Consider the following 24,131-nt stretch of genomic DNA (forward strand, 5'->3'; position numbering starts at 1 on the left):
TTCCGAGATAACTCCAAGGACCAAGCATAATGGCTCGTCAACGAGTATTTTCCATGAATTGAAAAGATAAAGTTGTAGAGTAAGTTAAGTTCTACGCGGAAAAATGTTGGTAACTGCTATGCCAGTTACCTAGCGAATCGAGTTGAGCTTATTTCAGTAATGTGAGTTTGCCAGGCTTGAGTGGCGACGCACCTCGATCACAACTCGAAAAACCTTTTGGAACGGTAAGTAGATGTTGTTAGGGTAAGAGTGGGTAGGAGGCTAGTCCAAGTCACAACAAGTAATATACCCAAATGAAGAAGGGACCAAAAAAAATCCTTTCTTAAGTATAATTCATTTCCTTTTATAAGCAATTATTTCTTACCTCATGTTGACATTTTGGCGCCATTTTCTCTACCAAATCCAACCGGCAATGAATTTGAAGCTAATTTTTTGATGACATGTTCTTATAATAAGTATCTACACTCCCACCAAAAATGAGAGCATTCCGAAATGTATAAGATCATTATATGCCATTTTAAATATCAACCGTTGAAGATTAACGGTTGAAATTAAAATTTGTGGATCGTGAAGTTTCGTATTTCAGAATACTCTCATTTTTTTAGTGGGAATGTAGAGTTTTATACGAGGAACATGACACCAAAATCTTAACTTCAAATTTATTGCCCGTAGGGTTTGGCAGAGCAAATGGCGCCAAAAAGTTAAGATTATGTCATTATAACCATGTCAACGGATCCTTCCCCATTGTGTATTTTCTGTATTTAAATGTTTGAATTTTGTATAGAAATATATAAATGAGGAAGGATCCCCTCACACTATCTCACATAGTGGACATCATTTTTGTGAATAAAAATCAAATGGTAAGAAATATGAAGTTAATATTTTGGGGATATATTCCTCTTACAAAAACTCTACGTTTATGCCAAAAATGACCATATTCCCAAATGGATGCATGCTTAGCTTCAAAACTCTAGCAAAACCCAAACTAATTTCAAAAAATGCATGCTTCAAAAAAAAAGAGAGAGGGTAATTTGGACATTTGCTATGCATGGGGTCTCCCCCTATCCATATTCTATACATTATGATCTGAAAATCAGTAGAAAGTCTACTCTATATTACCAGTTTCATCCCCTTCAAGTTATTTATATTTATTGAACACATAACTAGGTCAGAAATCGGAATGGATGATGCTCGAAGTCGCAAGGTGTGATGGTATTAACTGTTAACCCATTCAATTAATTTTTGATCTTTATTATTATGAACCCTGATTCTGAGTAGAGGAGATTTTGCTTTCACTCAACCTTGTCAGCTCAAATACGGGTAAGTATTGAAATTATTATGTGAAAGATCATAGATTTATATAGAGTCCTGCCACTCTTTCTGGGTTCTTGGTGCATGCCATATTTTGCAATTACTGATTACTGCATCCTTCTCCTTTAAAATGTTATTGCCATTGCTACTACATTAATTTACTTTAGGGTTTCCAAAATCAATTTTTCTTGCAATACGAGCAGCATAAATTGTGAACTTACCAAACGAGAAACCGAATAGAGCAGTCAAAAGCATATAGAGGGACCTCAGGAGTAAGAGTTTGTTTTGCTAAGAAAATACTGTAGCCGAAAGTTGGAGTTTCTGTGTACTCCAGATTAGCTTGCTCATATATGGTTGTGTAGGCAATGACTTTTTCTTTTCTGGCACTTCAAACCGGCTTCACTTAAGCTTATTTGTGAATTCTCCTGCAACTAAATTATACCTGAAAATTGGAGTTCCCTGTGCATATATAGTCCGGTTTAGCTTGCTGGCATTCAGTTGTATTTGCAATGTCTTCTTCTCGTTTGGCATTACAAAGTGGCTTCACCTAGGCTGATTTGTGGATTTCTCCAGCAATTTGGCATCAAGCAGGCAGTCTTGCTTCTGTGCTACCCCATAATTTTCTTTGAGGCTTTTTTTCTGTCTTGTGTTTTTTGGGGGTCTTCGCATTATACTTGCAAGCATCTAGAGAACGGTTCCATTTTCTGGATGTCGTCTTGTGCGAAATGAAAGCCACAGAATTCGCAAGACATGTACACATGGGGGATATTTGTTGCCTTCACCCATGTCTTTATTGGACAACCTCAAAAGTTTCAATTTCTTTCCATTGTGTGTTATTCTCTTTTTCCACTTCTCATTACAGAGCATTTCTATATGGTGGTCTTAGTAAAAACTAGTGGAAGACCACCCTTATGTATGAGTTACTATAGTTACAATACAATACACATTAGAACTCACAGGTCTTTACTTTCTGTAGTTTGAAGTCAGTTTAATTCTGCTAGCAAACTAGGTGCTTATTTTTCGCAATAAAGTTAGTGACCAAAGAATAGCGTTCAGTGTCATCTGATTTTAGTTTGGTGTTATTTCCTTTCCTACCAACCCCAATTTATGTGTGCTCATATCAGCAACTAAGTAAGTGCTTTGTGATATTTTTTTGGTTAGAAACTAACTCTTTTTGTTAACTATTCAGGTTGCAGAGATTCAAGATTCGAAGGAAGGAATAAGCGCCTGGAATTAGGTTAACAGGGACAAGTTTAGCAATTCTCTTCATTGCTGCTGGTGCTTGATTCTTGAGAGTATGTTCTTGCCAATTTGTTTTTTGAATCTTCTTTGGGGAAAATATTACAGATCTGGGGACAATTATGCAACTTGAAACCAAGGGATATATTCTGCTAATATATACTTGGATTGTGATGGATGAATATATCATCTGTTTTGGATGAATTATGAAGAAAAAATATATCATGCCTTTAATGTAGGTGATGAGCTATGATGGACTCGTTGATGTGCCAATACTCTCTCTCACCACTTTTTTCCTTTTCTTGAATATGTTTCGTCTGTTTGCTTATGTTGCTATAATTATTAAAAATAAAGAGCTAGTTTGCGCTAACTTAATGCTGGTTATGCTAGTGAGGGTTATTCAAGAGCTATTAGTGTTAGGACTTGTGCTGTTATTTTTACTGTTGGTGGACTTAGTTTTCATTTGCTTTTGATGTGCATTGCGAAATGTTATCGCATTTGTTTCTTCCTCGCCCCACCATGGCAGCGTTCGTCCAGTTTACATTATCTTTTGAAAAGCATAATCTGTATTGTAAAACCCCATTTTTTCGTTTTTCAATTAAATTAGTTGGATATTTCCATTGTGGACTGCATAGGTTGTTTAATGGGCTCATGTGTTAAATCAGTTCACCCCATTTAGTTCGGGCTGGGTACCTAAGATATTCCTAAGATTATTAGGCATCCTATTTCTAAAACTTATTTGCCGCATATATATTCTTAGGGCTTCTCTCTTACAAAAGAGAGTCTAAAGATGACGAGAATTGAAGAGAGAGAAAATCAGCGGCTCTTACTTGGAGAAAAATTAAAAGACAGAAGAACAAGTTAAGTGTTTGGTTTCTTTTGGCGGAAGGACGTCTGGGACTGTACAGGTAGGTTTTCTCACTTTTATTATCTTAACGGGTTTTTCTCAATACAAGCAGCTGATTTCATTTTCCACTATGTTCTCATGGGCGTAAGGCGCCGCCCGGTGCCGGGTGTAAAATCCCAGACCCGCGGCGTATGACTGTAGTAGGCACATAAGTATTATAGATAGAAAAGAAGATCACAATTACATTCCACCAATCATGTCCATTTAGTTTAAAAAAGAATGTAAAACTCTTTATGTTTCCATATATTGATGGCATCAATCATATGTTTCCATATATTAATTACATCAATCACGTTCAACTAGGAAATAGATTCGGAAAGTCTTTTTAAACACACCTTTTTGATGCCCAGGCAACTGGTGCCTTGGCCCGAGGGCCCAAAATAGCACGTCCGGGGCACCAATTTTGAAAGTGGCATCTATTTTTCCACTGCGTGGCGCCCAGTGGAAAATAATGCCACTTTCACGCCTAAGGCATGCCTAAGCGGCGCCTTTAACAGCAGCTGGTATACAATATGGTACTTTGTATGGCTTTCATATTTTTGGATTTAAATATGGTTGATGTGGATGTTTCCTTGACCTAAAGTTAGGAAATAGGGAAGACACATCTACTACTGATCTTTTCATTATCGTAGTAGTTTTTGATACCTAGTTTACTATGATACTGCTTGCAAATATTGCTTTTATAATAAGTCTTGATCAGTTACCATGCTAGGATTAATGTGCAACTATGTCAGTTTGCTATACTGCTAGTGTGCTAGACCATATTATGACTAGACCTGGTGAGGTATACTAGATATTTTTTAAAGGGAACATTTTCCTTTTGAATTTCCTTGTATTGTATAGTGTATACCTATACATAATACTGTCCTCGACTATTAGGGAAAAGTGACCCCTTTTTGGAAATGTACTGTGCAGCTGTGCTAGATAGCTAGAATTTTACTGGTTAATGATAAAGAGTCACTGGACAACTTTTTGCGTGGTGTAAGTGGAGTAGTACTCCTGTTTTGGAAGTCTATAGAGTCCATTACTCATGTTGTGGTTATAGTGTTCTTAGGAAGTTGGAGCATTAGGTGAACCGATAGAGTCCATTACTCATGTTGTGGTTATAGTGTTCTTAGGAAGTTGGAGCATTAGGTGAACCGTAATAGTCGGATAGTGCGTATGGATTGTATATAAGACGTGATTAAGTCTCACTGAGTTTCTGCTATAAGTTGTGACTGCCATCTAGCGCTAGCTGTGGCACTTTGGGAAGACGGATACTAGTGATTTGCGTGCAATAAAAAGAGGATTTACATTAATATGTGAGTGTATATTGTTTATGTGCGGTACCGCGGTTGGCTCGGTTTCCATGGTTTTAGAATGCGATGACCGAATGGTCGCATGATATATATGGTGTCATTGGACTAAAATTGCGATCACCGAGGGGTCACATGATAATATATGGTGCCATTGGATTGAAAGATCGATGCTAACACTTAGTTCTACAACGCACGGCTGGTTTTCTAAGTGGACCGAATACTAGTTCGTATCATGATTGGATTCAGATGTATTATTAGTGAGCATGCAGTAGTAGCTAATTAAGATTAAGAGAGTAGGATGTATTAACTAGGTGTGTACTTCTTTACCTGAGTAGTTTTGGTTCATTAATTTGAAGTATATTTGAGTAACCTGCTTGCGAATGATCAAGGATCGCCTTTACCAAATTATTTTCTTCCTTACAGTTGGTTTTAAATAAATTGGTCGCCCTTAATTTGTATCGTTATTTTTTTTTCAACTATATTTTTGATCTATTGGAACAACCTAAAGAGGCTATAAGCGTGCGAAAGCCTACTATTAGTTGGGGTCTGATCCAACTTACTATTTTTTAGGACACTGCGACTGTGGAGCGACTTAAATTGTAGCATTGTCGTCTGAAAAGCTATTTTTCTTTGTATGTTGAAAGGGGTTGGCCAAGCTACTTAAATGTTTGTTTTCTTTTCACGAATTGTTAGCACTATTTTGGGACCAACCCTCACTATCTTGGGACTGACCCGTGAGTCGAGAATTATTTTGTTTCCAAGATATTTATTGAACTTTTTGATTTTTGTCAATTTTTTTAAATAATAATGTGAATGTGCTGGTTGGCTTTTGACGGTTTGAGTATGTAAAATTGTCCATGAGTAACACTTGGGATTTTAGGGTGGCCAACTTAAAATTCGAAGTGGGCCGTTACATGTATAGGTTGTTATATCAAGTTTAAGCTAACGAAATCCAAATTTAGTGACTGAATTCTTTTATTTCAGACATTTTTTGGCCATGGACCTTTTGCGCAATGCATATGCAACTGTTTCTGATGATGAAGATGAAAAAAAGAGTTCGGGTCAACCTCCAATAAAGCGAATGAGATGTGAAAATCATTCAACTTTCCAAGTCGGTAAACCATCAATGCAACCTTGTCCCAAATTATACTCCTTAGATTTGCAAAAAGAAGCTCCAGTTGCTGGAAGATATATCTCAAAGAGAGAGCGTTCAATGATGGGATCTTCAGCTGCTTCTGAATTGAAACCACCACCTACCACGGTTATCACATCACCTGGTTTTTACTCCACTTATCCTTCTTCATCTTATAACCTGTCCGTTGTTCCTGAATCGATTATTACTTTGTTTTAACGTTTAATGTTCGTGCAATTTTAACATGAAACTAGCTTTTTAAAATTTTCTTAATGGACTTCATGAAAGACATCTCCACCATTATTAGCATCCCATATGTATACCATAAAATGATTGATACTTTGTACCATACTACCATCATTTTCACCCTTCATGCATTGGAATGATTACTTCGTTCCGGAGATTAATCCACTCTTCACTCTTGAGCACGGTATAAATTTCACTGTCTGTGTATGATGCCAATTTGATCTCATTACTCATATCAACAGACTGAATAAGTTTAAGTTTTAGGAGGAGAATAGCGGGTTCGGGAATGACGGGAAGACACTTGTTCAAAATTGGATTGTTTTCTCTTTCTCACATGTTATTCAGAGGCATGTACGATATCAGCAGCATGTTCACTTGCGAATACATGAAATAATTGATTGGCATAACTGATCATTCCGTGGAACTCTTTCAAGCTTGACTGGAAACAGTCGGCTTCAATCTTGCCGCTGAGACTTGTTTTCTCTTATTTTCGATACTCCCTGTCTGTCATGTCTTAGCATTCAACGCAAAATTGTGACCTTCTTTAAATTATACATAAAAGAGCTCCCTCCGTTTCCTTGATGGCACCCTTAAGTTTTGGTTTCTAGGGATGAGATTCACATGTCTTATATCTCTTTTCAATCTGTATAATCAGCTTTTGCCTGAACTTCTTTTCTTTATTAACAGTGATAGGAAGTATTTCAGATTCTGATCTGCAGTCTGATATGTTGTCATCTCCGAGGAGTCGAGTAAATGAATCAAAACATCACAACAAAACTCCCGAAAGGTTGTCTGTTTCTCTAAATGGACACAAGAAGGCTGTCAATGCTATTCATTGGTCGCCAACTCATGGTGAGAAGTTTTTACAATGAATTTTGAACACCGTTATGTCTTTGCTCGCTCTTACTTTTGTTAGTTACCTCTTTTATTAACAACTCTTGTAGCTCTCTTGGTAAATTGTAAATGAGTTCTCATGTTTTGTTCTCGAATTGCTGTCTAGTAGAACAGTAGATCTTCAAGGCTGGCGATTTTGAACGTGCTAAATATACAAAGAAAATGCATAATACTAAATAGAAATTGAATGACTAGTTCTTAGTAGCATTGTGTTAGAAGCAGAACCTTGCAGCTAAAAGTGGATAAGGACTTCCTCTGACGGAGTTCAAGATAGTTGGCTTCGTTAAAGTATCTGCTAAAATATGAGTCCAGGCCTCCAGGGATTGGTCTTTGTCTACTTGCTATGTTTCCTTGAATCTTGGATACGCAAAAATTAAGGTCTGGGGTATATTATTTTTGCCAACAATACTCCTCCTATTCATTGTTTTGTAGCATATTTCCTTACCGTTGAAACATTCTGTCAATCTCTTATTGTACCTCCGAGATGATTATTCGTTGTTTTAAAGCATATTTCCTTACTGTTGAAACATTCTGACAATCTCTTTTTGTACCTCTGATGATTATCTTATAAACTTGCATCGGAAGTTATAAACTCTGTGGCCTTATTTTCTTTGTTCTTATAAATATATTTATCCTTGCAGCCCATCTTCTTGCTTCTGCCGGAATGGATAATTCTGTATGCATATGGAATGTATGGAGTAGAGGTGAAAAGAAAGCATGTGCTATTAACTATCACTCAGCAGCAGTTAAGGATGTGAGGTGGTCAAAGCAGGGACTATCCTTACTTGCTTGTGGATATGATTGTTCATCAAGATTAATTGATGTCGAGAAAGGAATAGAAAAACAGTTCTTCAATGAGGATCAAGTTGTTGGTGTTATTAAATTCCATCCTGATAACTCTAACCTCTTTCTTTCTGGAGGATCAAAGGGCATCATTAGACTGTGGGATATAAGAACTTGCAAGCCAGTGCAGGAATACATACGAGGCCTCGGGCCTATCCAAGATGTTGATTTCAGTATTGATTCCAAACGTTTCATCTCATCCAGTGATGTGTCCAAGGGCATGGTCACTGAGAATGCAATTGTTGTTTGGGATCTCTCTAGGCAAATACCTCTCTCTAATCAGGTAAAAAGACCCAATTCACTGTTTTGCTCTCACTTCTTCCCCATTTTTCAGATACGCTTTTCCTTACATTTACTTAGATACACTTCGACATTCTTATGAATTTATGATATGAGATAGTGCAATTAGGTCTACGTATCAGAAACAAAAAAAAAAAAGAAAAAAGAAAATCCCATTTCAAAATTTTGATGATGAAATTTGCTACATATACTTACACTGGATAACTGTTCTGGTACTCTTTAATTTTAAACGTCCAGGTCTTAGAATGCTTCTATATAAAGGTGTCAGCCTTATTTTACTTATCTTCTCTTTTGTTGGGTATCAGGTTTATGTGGAAGCGTACACATGCCCTTGTATTAGGTATCATCCTTTTGAACCTTTTTTCGTGGCCCAATCAAATGGAAACTACATTGGGATATTCTCCTCCAAACCACCTTTCAGGTTTGATAAGTTCAAGATGTATGCGAAGCATGGAGTATCTGGATTCCCTATCAAGTGTAATTTTAGCTCTGATGGAGAGAGACTTGCTTCAGGTTCATCTAATGGGTGTATTTACTTGTATAACTATAGGTCAACAGAGATCGTGAAGAAACTAAAAGCATATGAGCATGCATGCATTGATGTTGCTTTCCATCCTTTTATTCCGAATGTGATTGCTTCTTGTAGTTGGAACGGAGATGTTTCAGTGTTTGAGTGAGAATGAAATCTGTACAACTGCTTCATCATTTCACTAAACTATATTTCCTTCTAGGGGTTTCTTTTAGCAACTATAAAAGGGAAAACATCATCCCTTCCGCTATCAAAATATCTAGACAACAATGATGGTTTCAGAGTTCATGAAGTTAGGTTTTGGAAAGAGACATGAAGGGGTCAAGGGGTTTGTAATATTGGAAGGGAAAATTGAAGAGATGGAGACTGAAAAATGAAAGAGGGAATGGAAATGACAAGAGTTGTGTTTCAAGCAAAGTAAGGTACCATTTCTAAAGATACTATTAGAGTAACAAAATTGGAACCTTTTAGATTTTTTGGACAATAGGTCTTGAAGTACCAAAACAACCTCGCGGTTTTTAGGGGCCACTCAAAAGGATTTAGGGGCCAACAATAAAACAAAAAAGGTCACCCAAAGGGAAAATGTAGCCAGTCCTTATCTCGCGTAATTCGTAATGGCAAAATTACCCTTATATATTCGGAGGATATGATAACATTTTTATCCTCCGATTTCAATCGGAAGACAAAAATTTACCCAGACTTCCGATTGTAGTCGGTGCAGTATTAGAATGATTTCTGTTTCATTTTTTCCATTTCTTTTTCATTTTTGAGTTGTTAGAGTTATAGAGAAGAAGGTGAAGGAAAAAAGGGAAAACCCATTTTATCACTACAAAAATGGATGGATATGAAGAAGAAGGTGAGAATCATGGCGAAGACGATTTGGGGTATATGTTGAATGATCCAAACTTTTGTGGAGAGGAAAACCTAGACGATCCTTTCATGGAAGAAAATGGAGAATCGCCTGATATTGAAGCTAACGATGCATGTAAAACACAGGTATTGTGTTAAGAAACTCAAATACTCGATTTGCATGCGTTTGTGTGCTTTTGTAAACAAGAAAAACCGATTATTGCATGCATTGAATGCCATGAACTACCCAGATTCGGTAGATAATTTCTCGAATAAACTTACGAATATAACACACTGAGTACCAAATATGTATATTCGGTAGTTCCAAGATAGTAGTTTACTGCCGAATATGAGAAAAAACCCCAAACTGGTTTTCCAAAAAAATCTACATTCGGTAGTTATGTAGAGTTATTTACCTCCGAATGGCCCCAAAAACGAATTCCTCAAAAAATTTCAAAACTCAGTATTCTTATCCTTTACAATCGGTAATAGTTTAATATTATTTGACTGCCCAATATAACAGTGGCCTCAAAATAAAATTTCCGAAAACTTGAAAATCAGATGTTTATCGATTAAAGTTATCTCCCGGTTATTTATATTCGGCTGTTTTACTATATATTTTAGATTCCGATTATATCATTTTTTGCACTCAGTAAACTGTGTACATTCATTTGCATAAATCGGATGTTTTGGGTAACCGATAGGATTCCGAATATAGTATATTCGGCAGTTTGACTTATTTAATAACCTCTGATTATTGTATAATAATTTGTTGCTTTCATATGCAGGCCGTTGAAGAGTTTGTTGATGATTTCTATTTGAGGCCCGACACTTCCCTATACTATGCAAACGATTTGGTATACTCATTACTACTTTTCTTTTTTTTTTTCAAAATTTATATGTTAAATGGTTATGCTTATTAGATTTGTTTTTTTTATGCACGTTTAGACATTTGGAAGTAAGAAGGAGGCAAAGGAATGGCTTATGAACAAGGCAAAAGATAACATGTGCGTGGTAGTTCAAAATAATCATGTTAGTGACACTCGATTTGAAATGATTTGTGAGCGAGGTGGGACGCGAAAGAGTCACGAGGGAAAGAATAGTAAGTACGTACGGATGACGAATAGGAAATACCGAAGCAATACCAAGAAGATAGGATGCCCATTTAAGATTGTCTTCTATAAGCCCGATGGTATTAAAGGTAAAGAGTATAAAATGTATAAAGTTGATAACGGTTGTCACAACCATGATGATCCGTTGGATTTAATTGGACATGTAATGGTTGCCAAGTTAAAACCACATCAAATGCAGACGGTGAGGTCTATGCGGATCCAAAAAGCGAGTGCGATCTTAAGTAAAATAAAGGCGGACGACCCCACAACTTGTCTTCTTTGTCTACAATTAAGTCGGCCCTAGCTACGATCAAAAGGACTGAATGGGATGGTAGAACGGTCATGCAACAATCGGAGTGGTTAGCGGAGTTACACGGCTACACCTTGAGAAGGGAAGAAAAGGATGGTATAGTGGTTCGTATTTTCTTGGCACATCCTCGAAATGATCCAATTGGCTCAATGCTTTCATCAAATTTTGTTGATAGATGCTACTTATAAGACAAACAAGTATAACATGCGTTGTTGAACATTGCTTGCCATACTTCGGACAAAAACACGTTTACGATTGCATGGGGTTTAATGGATCATGAGAACAGTGAGTTTCATTTGGATGTTGGAGACGTTGAGGTCCATTTATAACGGTGATAATTTTCCAAGGGTTATTGTAACGGATAACGATCAAGCCTTAATGCATGCAATAGCGGTAGTGTTTCCGGAAGCCCAAAACTTGCAATGTACGTGGCACATTCAATGCAATCTCAAAACCAATTGCCATCATCATTTCCAAGCTAAAAGACCAAGGAAGGGTACCAAGAGGTCAAAGGAAGAGGATGAGCGCATTAGTAAATTAACCGTGGAAGAACGTAAGGAAGAGGATAGGTTATTTGAAGAAAAGTGGAAGGAGGATGGAATTATTTGGAAAATGTTCATGAAAGCATGGGACAAAATCGTTTGGTCGATGACCGAGGAAATTTACGAATGTAACTTGAAGAAATTTGAGGATGAATACGGCACGGACTACCCAAAACCGGTTGAGTATTGTAAAAAACAATGGTTAACGATTAAGGAGAGGTTTGTGTTTGCATGGACATATGAATATCGTAACTTCAAGAACGAGGCGACAAGCATTGCGGAGGGGTCTCATGGTCGACTAAAGAAAATACTAATTGGTAGTCAAAATGGAGTTGTGTCGATCCAAGAAGCAATCCATGAATTCACCAATCGTGATCTCGTAAAGATTAGGAAATGTATGCAATTTAGTGTACACCAATTCCCGATGGAACATATTAAGGAAAAATTGCTTCTAAGGGGAGTTGTTCATAAAGTTTCAAGATGGGCAATAAATCGCATGATGAAACAATTGAAGTTATATAAAACTTATGATGACGAGAATACGGTTTGTGTTTGCAAGGATATGATAGGTATTGGACTCCCGTGTTCATAAGTTGGGTAGGTATGTTGAAGTGATTGACATCAATGATATTCATCCATCCATTTTGGAAGCAATTAAATTTCACTCCGAACACCCCGGTAGTTGATGGTCCGTCTTTCTTGGAGTCGGAATTGTGTGCACGAATAGCCGAGCGTTACGCTACATCAAACGGCACCAAAAAGCAAATATTGATGCATAATTTGGAGGAAGCCCTTCACCCTTGTTTAAGGGAGGTTGATGAACCTATTAAGCAAAAGAACACGGTAGGCCGAACACCGAAGTGTCGAGGACCATCCAAAGAAAAGATTGAAGGATATTTGTCTAATAAAAGAATATTGTCTAGGCACGAGCGTTCGGAAGCCGAATTTGAAGATGAGCCGGAACCTAAGAAAAGAGGTCGTCCAAGAAATGATCAAAGTGGACCAACCACCCGACAAGTAAGGCCAAAGATCTCTACAGAGCCTTCTCAAGTAAGTCAACCCAATGTTGTCGAAGAAGTTGTTGAGCAAATGAACGCCTCGCAACAAACCCAACCAATGGAAATTTTACTATAAAAGAGGACAAAGGTACTCTTCGTTGCCCTAGAGATCTTAATGGAAGACCAAATCGATCCACATATACAATATACAAAGAGTATTTGGAACAACTCCCTCCACTTATCATTCCATTTGTTTTTTCGACCGACGTTGATGGGGATGGAAATTGTGGGTTTCACGTTGCTACGGAACAAATGGGTTACTTTAGAGAGGCGGATATCGAAGATGTCACCCAATGCCAATATTTAAGAAATAAGATGGCGGTACAACTAGTGAAGGACAAGGGTTTTTATATGGATGATGAGGCGAGGAGATAGATACGACAAAGAACAAGAGTTCAAAGACTTAGTTGCGCGTGTGAAGTGCCGAAAGGGATTGAAGACAATCGGATCCAAGTATTGGATGACAATGCCTAAATTTGGATATCTCCTAGCGGACGTTTTGAATTGCGTGGTACATTTCTTTGTTCCTCCTATGTATGGACTTAGCATGACGTTTGCACCCACAAGAACGGCTTGCGACGAGTCGGTTAAATAGAAGAATCGTAATGGCATTTGTGAATGAAATGCATTTTATCGGTTTAAGAGTAAAGAAAGATTGTCCGTTACCTCCGTTGAGTAAGTGGCACGATTACTTCCCGATGAACCATTGCAAGGATTGGGTGAAACAATATGAGTCCAACATGGTTGATTGGGATCGCGTTATGGACAACAACTTTCCCGCTGAGTTACTCGAATTGATCCCCTCGGATGATGACGATGTTTGATCGTTTTTTTTTCGAACATGTAATTTGTACAAGTTTTTTGGAAACTTTTTTGTGAAGATATATGATTTAATCGGTCGCAAAAAATACAATGTTGTCTCCCGAATGTAGGAATCGGGCTCTTTGATACACGTTTTGATTCCGAATATTATAATCGGTTGGTAATGATACACGTTTTGATTCTGAATATTATAATCGGTAGAACTCTTAAATATCTATCTACCGATTTGGTGGGTATTTCGAGGCACGGCTATAATTTTTTTTGAAACTATGTAATCGGAACAACAGTATTATAACACTTCAATCCGATTAATCATATTCGGGAATTCCATATTTTATCAAACCGCCGATTAATATTAAAAATTTGAATTTACAGCACTCAAACATCACATGTTATTCTTTTTTCCAGTCCGAGATGCAACAATCAACGCGGCTTCGAAATGTAGAAACGACTCTCCTCTCCACTTGGAATAAGCATCTTGTGCCGCAAACCTGTCGTCTCTGTGCCTAGCAAGAATACGGTTGTACTCGGTGCACAATTTTATAACATGGTGCACCCTTGAAGAAACATGGGATGGTTCATAATTGTGGCGTGGCTTCTTGTACTTACCAACAAAAGGACCCAATGAAACGTTAATCCAAAATATACGATCGTCCTGCTGTTCTTTGGGTAGATCTTTCACAATGTAATAATTTTTTATCCATTCGGTCTCTTCCTCAACTTGTTTTAATCTTTCTCTATGATGGAATTGTTCTTCACCTCGCTTCTTAGCCTTGATTTCCTCTTCCTCCTCCTTCGTTGCCACTAACGATGGTTTAATTTTTTTGGGTTGTTTGTTCCTTTTTTGTATTTCTTCTTCCATTGCTGCAATTGATGTAGTTGTTCGCTTGCATCTTCGAAGTATGTTGTCGATTGATGATGGACTTGCCATTGAAAAGGTTTTTCATTCTGATTTTTTACTCAATAATAACTGAGAGGGGTTACCCTCCTTATATAGATTAGAGTTCCAACGGCTCTAATTTTTGAAAATATGGCCGTTGAGGTTTCTGAAAATATGGCCGTTGAGGTTTCGTATCAATGATGCACTACAATCGGTTGCTAACGATACACGTATTCCCTCCGAATAAGACATTCGGTAGCGAACTTAAATTTTTATCTACCGATTAGGTTGGTATTTCTAAACACGACTATATTATTCGGAGGATAATTTTTTTTTGTAAAGTCCCGAATGTACGATGGCCCAAAAATCAGAATTTGGGAAAAACTGATACTTTTCAAATTTTGAACTTGAAATAATCGGAAGTAAACTTAGTTACCCAAACTTCCGAATATGGGTTGTCTTACCTTCTATATTGGCCCTTGGAACCACCTAGAGCCATGGCATGGTTTGTTTTGAACTTGTAATATTCGGAGGATAATTTTTTTTTGTAAAGTCCCGAATGTACGATGGCCCAAAAATCAGAATTTGGGAAAAACTGATACTTTTCAAATTTTGAACTTGCAATAGTCGGAAGTAAACTTAGTTACCCAAACTTCCGAATATGGGTTGTCTAACCTTCTATATTGGCCCTTGGAACCACCTAGAGCCATGGCATGGTTTGTTTTGAACTTGTAATATTCGGAGGATAATTTTTTTTTGTAAAGTCTCGAATGTACGATGGCCCAAAAATCAGAATTTGGGAAAAACTGATACTTTTCAAATTTTGAACTTGCAATAATCGGAAGTAAACTTAGTTACCCAAACTTCCGACTATAGGTTGTCTAACCTTCTATATTTGCCCTTGGAACCACCTAGAGCCATGGCATGGTTTGTTTTGAACTTGTAATATTCGGAGGATAATTTTTTTTTGTAAAGTCCTGAATGTACAATGTCCCAAAAATCAGAATTTGGGAAAAACTGATACTTTTCAAATTTTGAACTTGCAATAATCAGAAGTAAACTTAGTTACCCAAACTTCCGAATATGGGTTGTCTAACCTTCTATATTGTCCCTTGGAACCACCTAGAGCCATGGCATGGTTTGTTTTGAACTTGTAATATTCAGAGGATAATTTTTTTTTGTAAAGTCCCGAATGTACGATGGCCCAAAAATCAGAATTTGGGAAAAACTGATACTTTTCAAATTTTGAACTTGCAATAATCGGAAGTAAACTTAGTTACCCAAACTTCCGAATGTACAACACAAATCATTGTCATTTATCTGCTCTTCTTTACTTTACGACCGTGACTACCTCCCAGTCCTGCACGACCACGGGTTTGAGCACCTTCAGTTGGAGCACCTTCAGCGCTCGATGAAGCTCGAGTTCTTTTACCCGTCTTTGATACTGACACCTTGGGCGGATGCCTCTTTGTGACTTTCTCAAAAATATAAGAACACGCACCAGTCTATCATAACCAGCTGGTTTGTCTTTGATGATACAATTATAACTTGAACCCGCCGCAGTAGTGTTGGATTTGATTTCACGGATAACCAAAGGATGTGATACGTTTTTATACCAACTCATATAGTCTGGAGAATTTTCATCACCTCGGGTGGTTCGTCTACCAGTGTCGATAATGAAGTCATTCCTCTTATCCCAGTTATCAAGAACAGTAGGTGGGTCTGTGTGAACAATCGTGAGATTGTCACCACTAGAAGAGCACAACTCCAACTCCAATTTGTAGTAATCCCCCATTTTCTCCACAGGTTGATGTTGTATATACCCGTGTTGTCGCATCACCCTAGAGGGGTTATACATCACATATCCTGTAGGGTGCCACAATGGTCCAAAATAAAGGGACAAGTCCGACCGAACATTTATATGCCCACTGGCTCGATCTTCCTTGTACGGATCAAAGCATACGTCCGATGCCTTCAATTGGTCCAAAATCTCCCTCATGCGAATCAACTGCTGCTTTTTTGTCCTAGAACGGTTGTCTTCAAATATATACTTTGTTCCTCTAGGAGTACCTTTGCACCACCCCGGGTTCTCTCCGGCCAACTTCAGGATAGGGAAGTGGTCATAGATCCATGCATATATACATAAGAAACCAAGTTTTAGTAAATAGATTGTGTATATTCGGTAGTAATTTCCAAACATTATTTCTGATTATATTTAATCGGAAATAAAACTGAGTACCTATCCACCGAATACCCAACATTCGGAAATAGATATGGATCATTTCCTAACGAATATGCGTCATTTGGAGTTCAATAACCTATAGTTTTTCTGGCCTGTATATTCGGTAGTAATATCAAAAGAATATTTCTGATTATATATAATCGGAAATAAAACTAAGTACCTAGCCACTGAATAACCAACATTCGGAAAAAGAGATGGATCATTTCCTACCGAATATGCGTCATTTGGAGTTCAGTAACCTATAGTTTTTATGGCCTGTATATTCGGTTCTAATATCAAAAGAATATTTCTGATTATATATAATCGGAAAACAAAATAAGTACCTAGCCACCAAATAACCAACATTCGGAAAAAGAGATGGATCATTTCCTACCGAATATACGTCATTTGGAGTTCAGTAACCTATAGTTTTTCTGGCCTGTATATTCGGTTCTAATATCAAAAGAATATTTCCGATTATATATAATCGGAAAACAAAATAAGTACCTAGCCACCGAATAACCAACATTCGGAAAAAGAGATGGATCATTTCCTACCGAATATGCGTCATTTGGAGTTATGAATATGCATCATATGTATTGTATACCGAATAACTATAGAGTGAGTTATAGAGTTAAAGAAAAAACCTGCAATAGAGCCACGTTCCCGGCAACTTGGCAGGTTCCTAGCCTCGAAGCCTTTCTCAACTCTTCCATAAAGAATGCTAGGCATGTCGTGCCCCAAGAATAGTCACCGACTTCATGTAGAGGATCCAAAAGTTGTATAAGGTTGGCGTCGATCCGGTTGCAAGAAGTATTGGGGAATATGATACATCCCAATACACAAAGGAGATATGCGGCGGCAGCGTGGTTCACTTGCTCATCAGTTAACGTTCCATTCTTTTCCTTCTCCAAGGTGCCTCAGAACATATTCATCAAAGCTGTAATGTTGATCTGTCTTGTTCTGTAACTTGCATGCCTCCTAAACTCTGTTGTTGTTGTTGTCTCTTCATCCCAACCTAAGCACTTTTTAGTTAGAGCATAAAGTTGTGCCCAACTTAACTGCTTTGTGTAGTTAAACTTCACAGCTGTGCCTTGGTCGGGAAGGTTAAGAATCTGCACAACATCATATGGAGTAATCGTCATCTCCCCAACAGCATATGGAAAGTATCGGTCTCAGGATACATTCTCTCCACGAACGCCGATATGGCCACACGATCATGTTCCAACAATGAATTATCGGCGGCATTAGCTAACCCCGAGTTGGCAACAATTGACTTGAACCTTTCACATTCACCGGATAAAGGCCACGCAAGCATTTTTGTTGGTGCGGCGGTAGGTTTGAGTAGACGGACCGCATCTTGATGATCCTATTAAATTACATAAAAAAATACTTAATACAAATATTACGATATAACACATAGACATACATTAATAAAAAATAATAATTTTATTACCTCGGTTTCGTATATTTCTCTGGCCATGAGTCTTTGTATCCAAATAGCAATTTTCCTCCATCCGCCGGTAGCCCAAGGATTGTGCCTGCTGGAATACCCTTCTTCTTCAAGTGCTGAGGGACAAGATGTGATTCTTTCTTAGCAATATCCTTTTTTACACCATATTTTCCTTTTTTAGCTTTTTGGGTACCACTTGGTTGTCCTTCTTCTTCTACTCTTGGCACTGGATCAACTGGTTCAATTTCATGGTGGGGTGTAACTTGTGGAGCAGTTGGTTATGCACTTTGTTGAGCGGCTTGTTCAACACTTGGTTGCACCCCTTGTTCACTGCCTTGTTGTTCTACACTTTGTTCAGCACTTGGTTGCACTCCTTGTTGACTACTTTGTTCTTGTAAGCTTTGTTGAGCACTTGAATTATCTTTGACACTCCTTTACCTCCTAGCACTAGCTGTCACTTTCTTCCTCCTTTCTCGACTTTTTCTAAACAACAAAGAAAGGAACAATATTTACAAACTATACAATCGGAAGACAAAGTATGGAAATATAACCCGAATGTACACATTCGGACATAAGAAGACACATACTGTTCCCGAATACAAAACAATCGAAAGCTAACTAAACATATTTACAACCGAATATGCATCAATTGGAGTTCAGAAGCTCTAAATTTTTCATCCTACACAATCGGAAGAAAAAGTACAAAACTATAACCCGAATAAACAAATTCGGAAGTAAGAAGACACATATTTTTCCCGAATGAAAAACAATCGGAATATAACTAAACATGTTTACAACCGAATATTCATCAACTGGAGTTCAGAAACTCTAAAATTTTATCCTACACAATCGGAGGTATAAAACATTATATTGTCTTCCGAATAAATACTGGCCCCAAAATGGGATTTTTCCTATATCAGAAATTTTGAGATTTTTTCAATATATATATATATATATTCGGTAGCGAGTGTACTTCCGAATACTGTGTGTCTATTTAAATATATTTGGGAGCCAACAAATTCATTAAACTACCGATTATTACCAGTTTGTATCCAGGAAGATATGGCCAACAATATTCGGCCGATAACCATCAAATATTTCTCCGGAATACTGTCGATGTTCTTGAGAAATGAAGAACACGACTACATTCGGAAGTAAATAAGCATGAGTATCGCCCGAATCTGGATAAATAACCTAAAACCCTAGAAATTTTTTTCTCGATTCGTCGAATTAAAGCGAAACAAACCCCAAAAATGATAGATTCTTACCTAATTGGGGCCATTTGAAGTTGACGAAGTGTTTGACTATCGGAATCGCAACCACCGACTACATCGACGGGTACTTCTTCTTCGCGTTCTTCTTCATTTGCAGCAACAATTTCTTTATTTCTTGCTAAAATCCCAATCTTTGGATCGATACCCCGAGCAACGTTTTTGGTTCTAGGTATGTGGGTTTCATTTCCCTTATCCATTGTTTTATAAACGGATCGACGATGTTTTGATTTTACGATTCGCGGCGATGTTTCGGTTGAACACAAGAATGAGGGAAAGTTTTTTTCTTCCACAATCGGAAGATAATATGAAACTGGAAGAAGAAGAGTTGAAATGAGTAGAATTTTTTTTGATTTGGTTTTTATACAGTTTTACCAGAAGGACATTTATGTAACTTCAATATCATATAGGGTACCCCTTAACTAGAGTCTCTGGCTGGGTATAAATTGATGGTCCCTAAATCCTTTCGGGTGGCCCCTAAAAACACAAGGCAAAACAATAAAAACACGAGGCAAAACAATGCACCAACAATCTGAAAAATTAGGTCTTGGACAAATGAAAGAGAGGCCCCCCTCTGCCTCCTCCATTGTACAAGAAAAAAACACCCCATTACCTTTTTCTATTTAAGGACCTTGTAGTTTAGGCACAGATAGATGCATAATGATACATATATATGAAATGAGTGTTTGGTAGATCGAGAGAGGTGGCAATGGCATGATTCATGTGTTCAAAGGGGGCCAAGGTTGGCCAGTGTTGATATTGTAACACCTACTTCTCTAGATGTTATTGGAATAAGAGAGTGATCGATTTAAGAGGGGGACAAGCCAAGACACAATCATTCTATGCCTTGCCAATAACCATCTTTGCTTGTATTCGTTTCTGCAATGGAAGAGAGAAATGGAAACACGACACGCTACTAGAGAGGCCTTTTACAAGGCACTTTTATTTCTTAGCTAGCTCATAGAGACCCCATCCCAAATCTTAGAACTTCCAACAATACATACAAGATTATAAATGAAAATACATCCCCCAATTCAAGAATAATACCAACTCCCTACCATAAATCAAACCCCCTAACACCAAGCAAAATCACATTTTCTGAAAAGAAACACAAATTATATATAAAAACATGCCCATAAGATCACCATATTGATCTGTAGCACTAGGTAGACAAAGCCAGCGTTTGTTCCATTGGATGATTGGTCCACACTGAAAACATATATTCCTTTCTTCATCTTAAAAGCCATTACTACTGTTTCTAATGCAACATGAACGTGTTATCCTAACCCTGTAGTAACCCTGTAGGTCATAAACTACTACTACTACTGTTGTGTATGTTTTTCTAACTACAACATAAATGTGTTCCCCACCTTTATCTTTTAATCCTTACCCTGTGTTGGAAAACAAATGAAAAGTAATTTGTAGAAAGAAAAAGCAAATTCATTGAGAAAAAGCAAGTTGAAAACGAATAGTAGTAACATTGCCACCACCCGTCTGATCTAAAACCAAATGACTGCAATCATCTTATTGTTAAAAAGAGAGACGATACTTTGGTGTGTACTTCGTGGGCTAGCGAGTCTTCAGGGTCAGGTGGACCTTGTTTTGTATACCCTAACCAGGGACATGAAACGATGGGCATAAAGGTCCCCACTACTCTCTCAACAACAAAAGCTTGGTGACACGGCTTTTCGGTTATTGACTCAATTAGTGTTCGTTGGCTAGGAACTGCAATGGGTCCTAGTTTACTAGTGGTAGTAAAATAGTGTTGCTTGATCAAGGAAAGGAAAGCCAATTAGAGCGTCCACGGTGGTACGATCAAAACCAAAGATCAAAGACCAAAACAAACGATCAAATTTGAGTTTAGTCTGTAGTGTCACGTTAAGGCAGTGGAGTATATTTAGTCGGGCGGATGTATAATCCACGCTTGCATGTGGAGCGTTGGTATAATCTTCGTTTGGGCCGGGCGGAGATATAGTTAACGCTTGTTGTGGGGCGTTGGTAAAGAATACGCTTGTTGTGGGGCGTACATATATTTCACGCTCGGAGAAGGGGCGTTTGTATAATCCACGCCTGGTGTGGCGAACGTATAATCAACGCCTGAATGAAGCGTTTGTATAATCAACGCCTGTTTTGAGGCGGACGTATAATCAACGCCTGTTTGAGGCGGACGTATAATCAACGCCTGTTTCAGGCGAACGTATAATCAACGCCTGTTTTGAGGCGTACGTATAATCAACGCCTGACGTGGGGCGAACGTATAATCAACGCCTGTTTTGAGGCGTAAGTATAATCAACGCATGTTTGAGGCGAACGTATAATCAACGCCTGACGTGGGGCGTACGTATAATCAACGCCTCCTCTTCTCTCAGGCGTACGTATAATCAACGCTTGGTTTCATTCAGGCGAATGAAGGAATCAACGCCTCATGGCAGGCGTACATATAGTGTTGGACTTCTATTAACACACGTATCTAGCACGTGTGGCATTAAAGCCCGGCCAATCTCTAACCACCACGTATAGCCCACGTGTTCACTTTCCCTTTACCCTAATCTTCTCCGTCTTCTTCTTTTCTTTTCTACCTCCTCTTTGTTTCTTTGTTTCTACCGCCCACAAACACAGCTTCTTAACAAAAACATCACAGTGACGAGCAGTAAAAGAAAAGAAAAAACCAAGATACTTGATGAACCCGGGTTACAAAAGAGGTATGTTTTTTTTTTTCTTAATCTCTTTTGTTTTATCCATATTGTTGTATAATTTATTTAGGGTTTTATTTGTTAAAATTAGTTTATCTAAAATTTGGTTTTAACGAACAAATATGAATATGAAATTGGTTAAATTTAATTGGGTATGTGTGTTTTATGTTTTTTTAGAGATTAATATGTATGTGAAAAAAACCATATTTGATGATTATGTAAATTTGGTTAAATTTTTTTTTAAAATAGTTAGAGCTGGTAAAGAAATTTATCTTGGTTGTAAAAAATTTTACAAACTATATCTTGGTTGTAAAAATTTATTTGTGGGTATTGTAAAAATTTGATTTGTGGGTATTGTAAATTTTTATTTGATTTATAATCTATTCGCTAAAATTTATTAGAGCTGCCACAGTGGTATTGTAAAAATTTGATTTATTATTTTTGGGTATTGTAAAAATCCGTGGTTATGTAGATTATGTGGGAAATAGTTCTCACCCTTCAACTGTTTCAATCAACCTATTTCAATTGAGAGCTTCCTTTTATTGTTTTTCTTCATGTTGTCTGTTGGTAATTAATTTTAGTGAATATGGTCATCAATAATTGTAGTTATGTAAATTATTGGATTAATTTTAAATTATTGTAAATTATTGTAGTTATGTAAATTATTGGATTAATTATTGGTTTTTTGCATGTTGTATGTGAATATGGTTACCAATAATTGAATTTGTATTGTTTTTTATTGAATTTTGAGGTGATTAATTTTAGTTATGTAAATTGTAGTTATGTAAATTTTGGGAGTTACATATGTAGAAGAGCTAATTGCGTGAGTATGGAATTGATTTTTTAGTGATTTTTATGGAATCTTGAAGTGATTAAATTGGGTTGTGGAATCTTGTAATGATTTTGGAAATGCATCGGTGACGATTTAATTTGTGTTTCTGGAATTATAGAATTTGGAATTGATATGGTTTGTGTTAAGGATTTATAGTATTTGGAATATAAATGGTAATGGACTAATAAAAATATTCGTTAACGAGGGTTGGTCTTTTAATAATGTAACTGCATCTATATTGTGTGTGCGCAGATGTTGAACAAATTCACAGCGCATTTCAATGGTCGCGTGAAGACGAACAAGAAACAAAAATCTGTAGCCGAAGAGGATTATAACTTAATCGCTACTGGTACAATTAAGGAGGTTGATATTCCCCGGTTAGGGAGGTTTCCTATACTGCAAGATGATAAACCGCACGCTACTACGGACATCACATTTACAGGGGAGCACAAATTGAAGTATCAACATCGTGGATCTTTGGCATCGGTAATTCATCACTATCAAACTATTTCACAACACTGTCCTGGAGCTAAATATATTATTGAAAAAGCGGGATGGCAAAATTTACTGGACATACAATGTAGCGAAACCAACCATTCAATGGTTGATTATATTGCTGAGCGGTTTTGGGATACAACAAACACTTTTCACTTCCCATTTGGTGAGATGGGATTCACCCCCTAGATTGGCTCATGTTGACTGGACTGAGTATCGGTGATGGGCCTGATGTTCCTTATGATTTGGGGAAGTACCAATTTGAACATGTTCGTGAGCATATCTTTCCGGATATCCAAGATGTCACGCTCTGTCCAAAAGCACCGTCGTGGGTTTCAAATTCAATTACAATTAAATATTTAAGGTCATATTTCATCGAAGACAAGTTGGTTGCGGCTGAAAATGATAGCACCCTTGCTCATAGAGTAGCAATTGCCTTTTTCATGTATGTTTTGGGACATTTTTTATTTTCTAATGCAAAGACTTATATTGATGCTGGATGGTTAGCTGCTTTTAAAAATCTTGATGTAGTATCCACGTATGACTGGGGTGGTGCTGCGTTTTCGAAATTGTATGCGGCACTCCGTTTATCTGGGAGGAGACAGAGCACTATGTGGTCCATTCCAAGTATTAGAGGTATTCTTTCAATCTAGTTATTTTTCCTCTCATTGTTTATTTTGTTGCTAAGTTATTAAATTGGCTAATTATTTTGATGGAGTAGTTTTGGGGGTATGAATACCTGGGCATATGTCGACCAGAAATCCCAGAGGCGAGTACAGAACAAAAATGGCCCGTATCTTCTAAATGGAATGTACCGAAGAATACAAATGATATTTTCCGTTGTAGGGATTTATTTGTACACCGTCAATTACATTTACCACATTGGAAAATCCA

At 37.4% G+C, this 24,131-nt stretch overlaps 1 protein-coding gene across 6 annotated transcripts; it reads left to right on the plus strand.

Annotated features, from left to right (window-relative positions):
- Positions 1-1,136: 1,136 nt before the first annotated feature.
- On the plus strand, positions 1,137-8,913 carry LOC113348646 (WD repeat-containing protein 25-like). 6 transcript variants are annotated; one of them, XM_026592490.1, is made up of 8 exons: positions 1,158-1,212; positions 1,310-1,320; positions 2,501-2,606; positions 3,311-3,458; positions 5,740-6,032; positions 6,821-6,985; positions 7,669-8,153; positions 8,476-8,913. In XM_026592490.1, exons 5-8 carry the CDS (start codon positions 5,753-5,755, stop codon positions 8,845-8,847), a joined length of 1,302 nt encoding a protein of 433 aa, XP_026448275.1. In that variant the 5' UTR covers positions 1,158-1,212; positions 1,310-1,320; positions 2,501-2,606; positions 3,311-3,458; positions 5,740-5,752; the 3' UTR covers positions 8,848-8,913. The 6 variants fall into 6 exon arrangements, with proteins under 6 accessions (XP_026448272.1, XP_026448273.1, XP_026448274.1 ...); XM_026592487.1 differs by having other exon boundaries at positions 1,137-1,320; XM_026592489.1 differs by lacking the exon at positions 1,310-1,320 and having other exon boundaries at positions 1,147-1,212.
- The last annotated feature ends 15,218 nt before the right edge of the window (positions 8,914-24,131 follow it).

Source organism: Papaver somniferum, chromosome 2 (genome assembly GCF_003573695.1).
Source record: "Papaver somniferum cultivar HN1 chromosome 2, ASM357369v1, whole genome shotgun sequence".
Taxonomy (NCBI): Eukaryota; Viridiplantae; Streptophyta; class Magnoliopsida; order Ranunculales; family Papaveraceae; genus Papaver; species Papaver somniferum.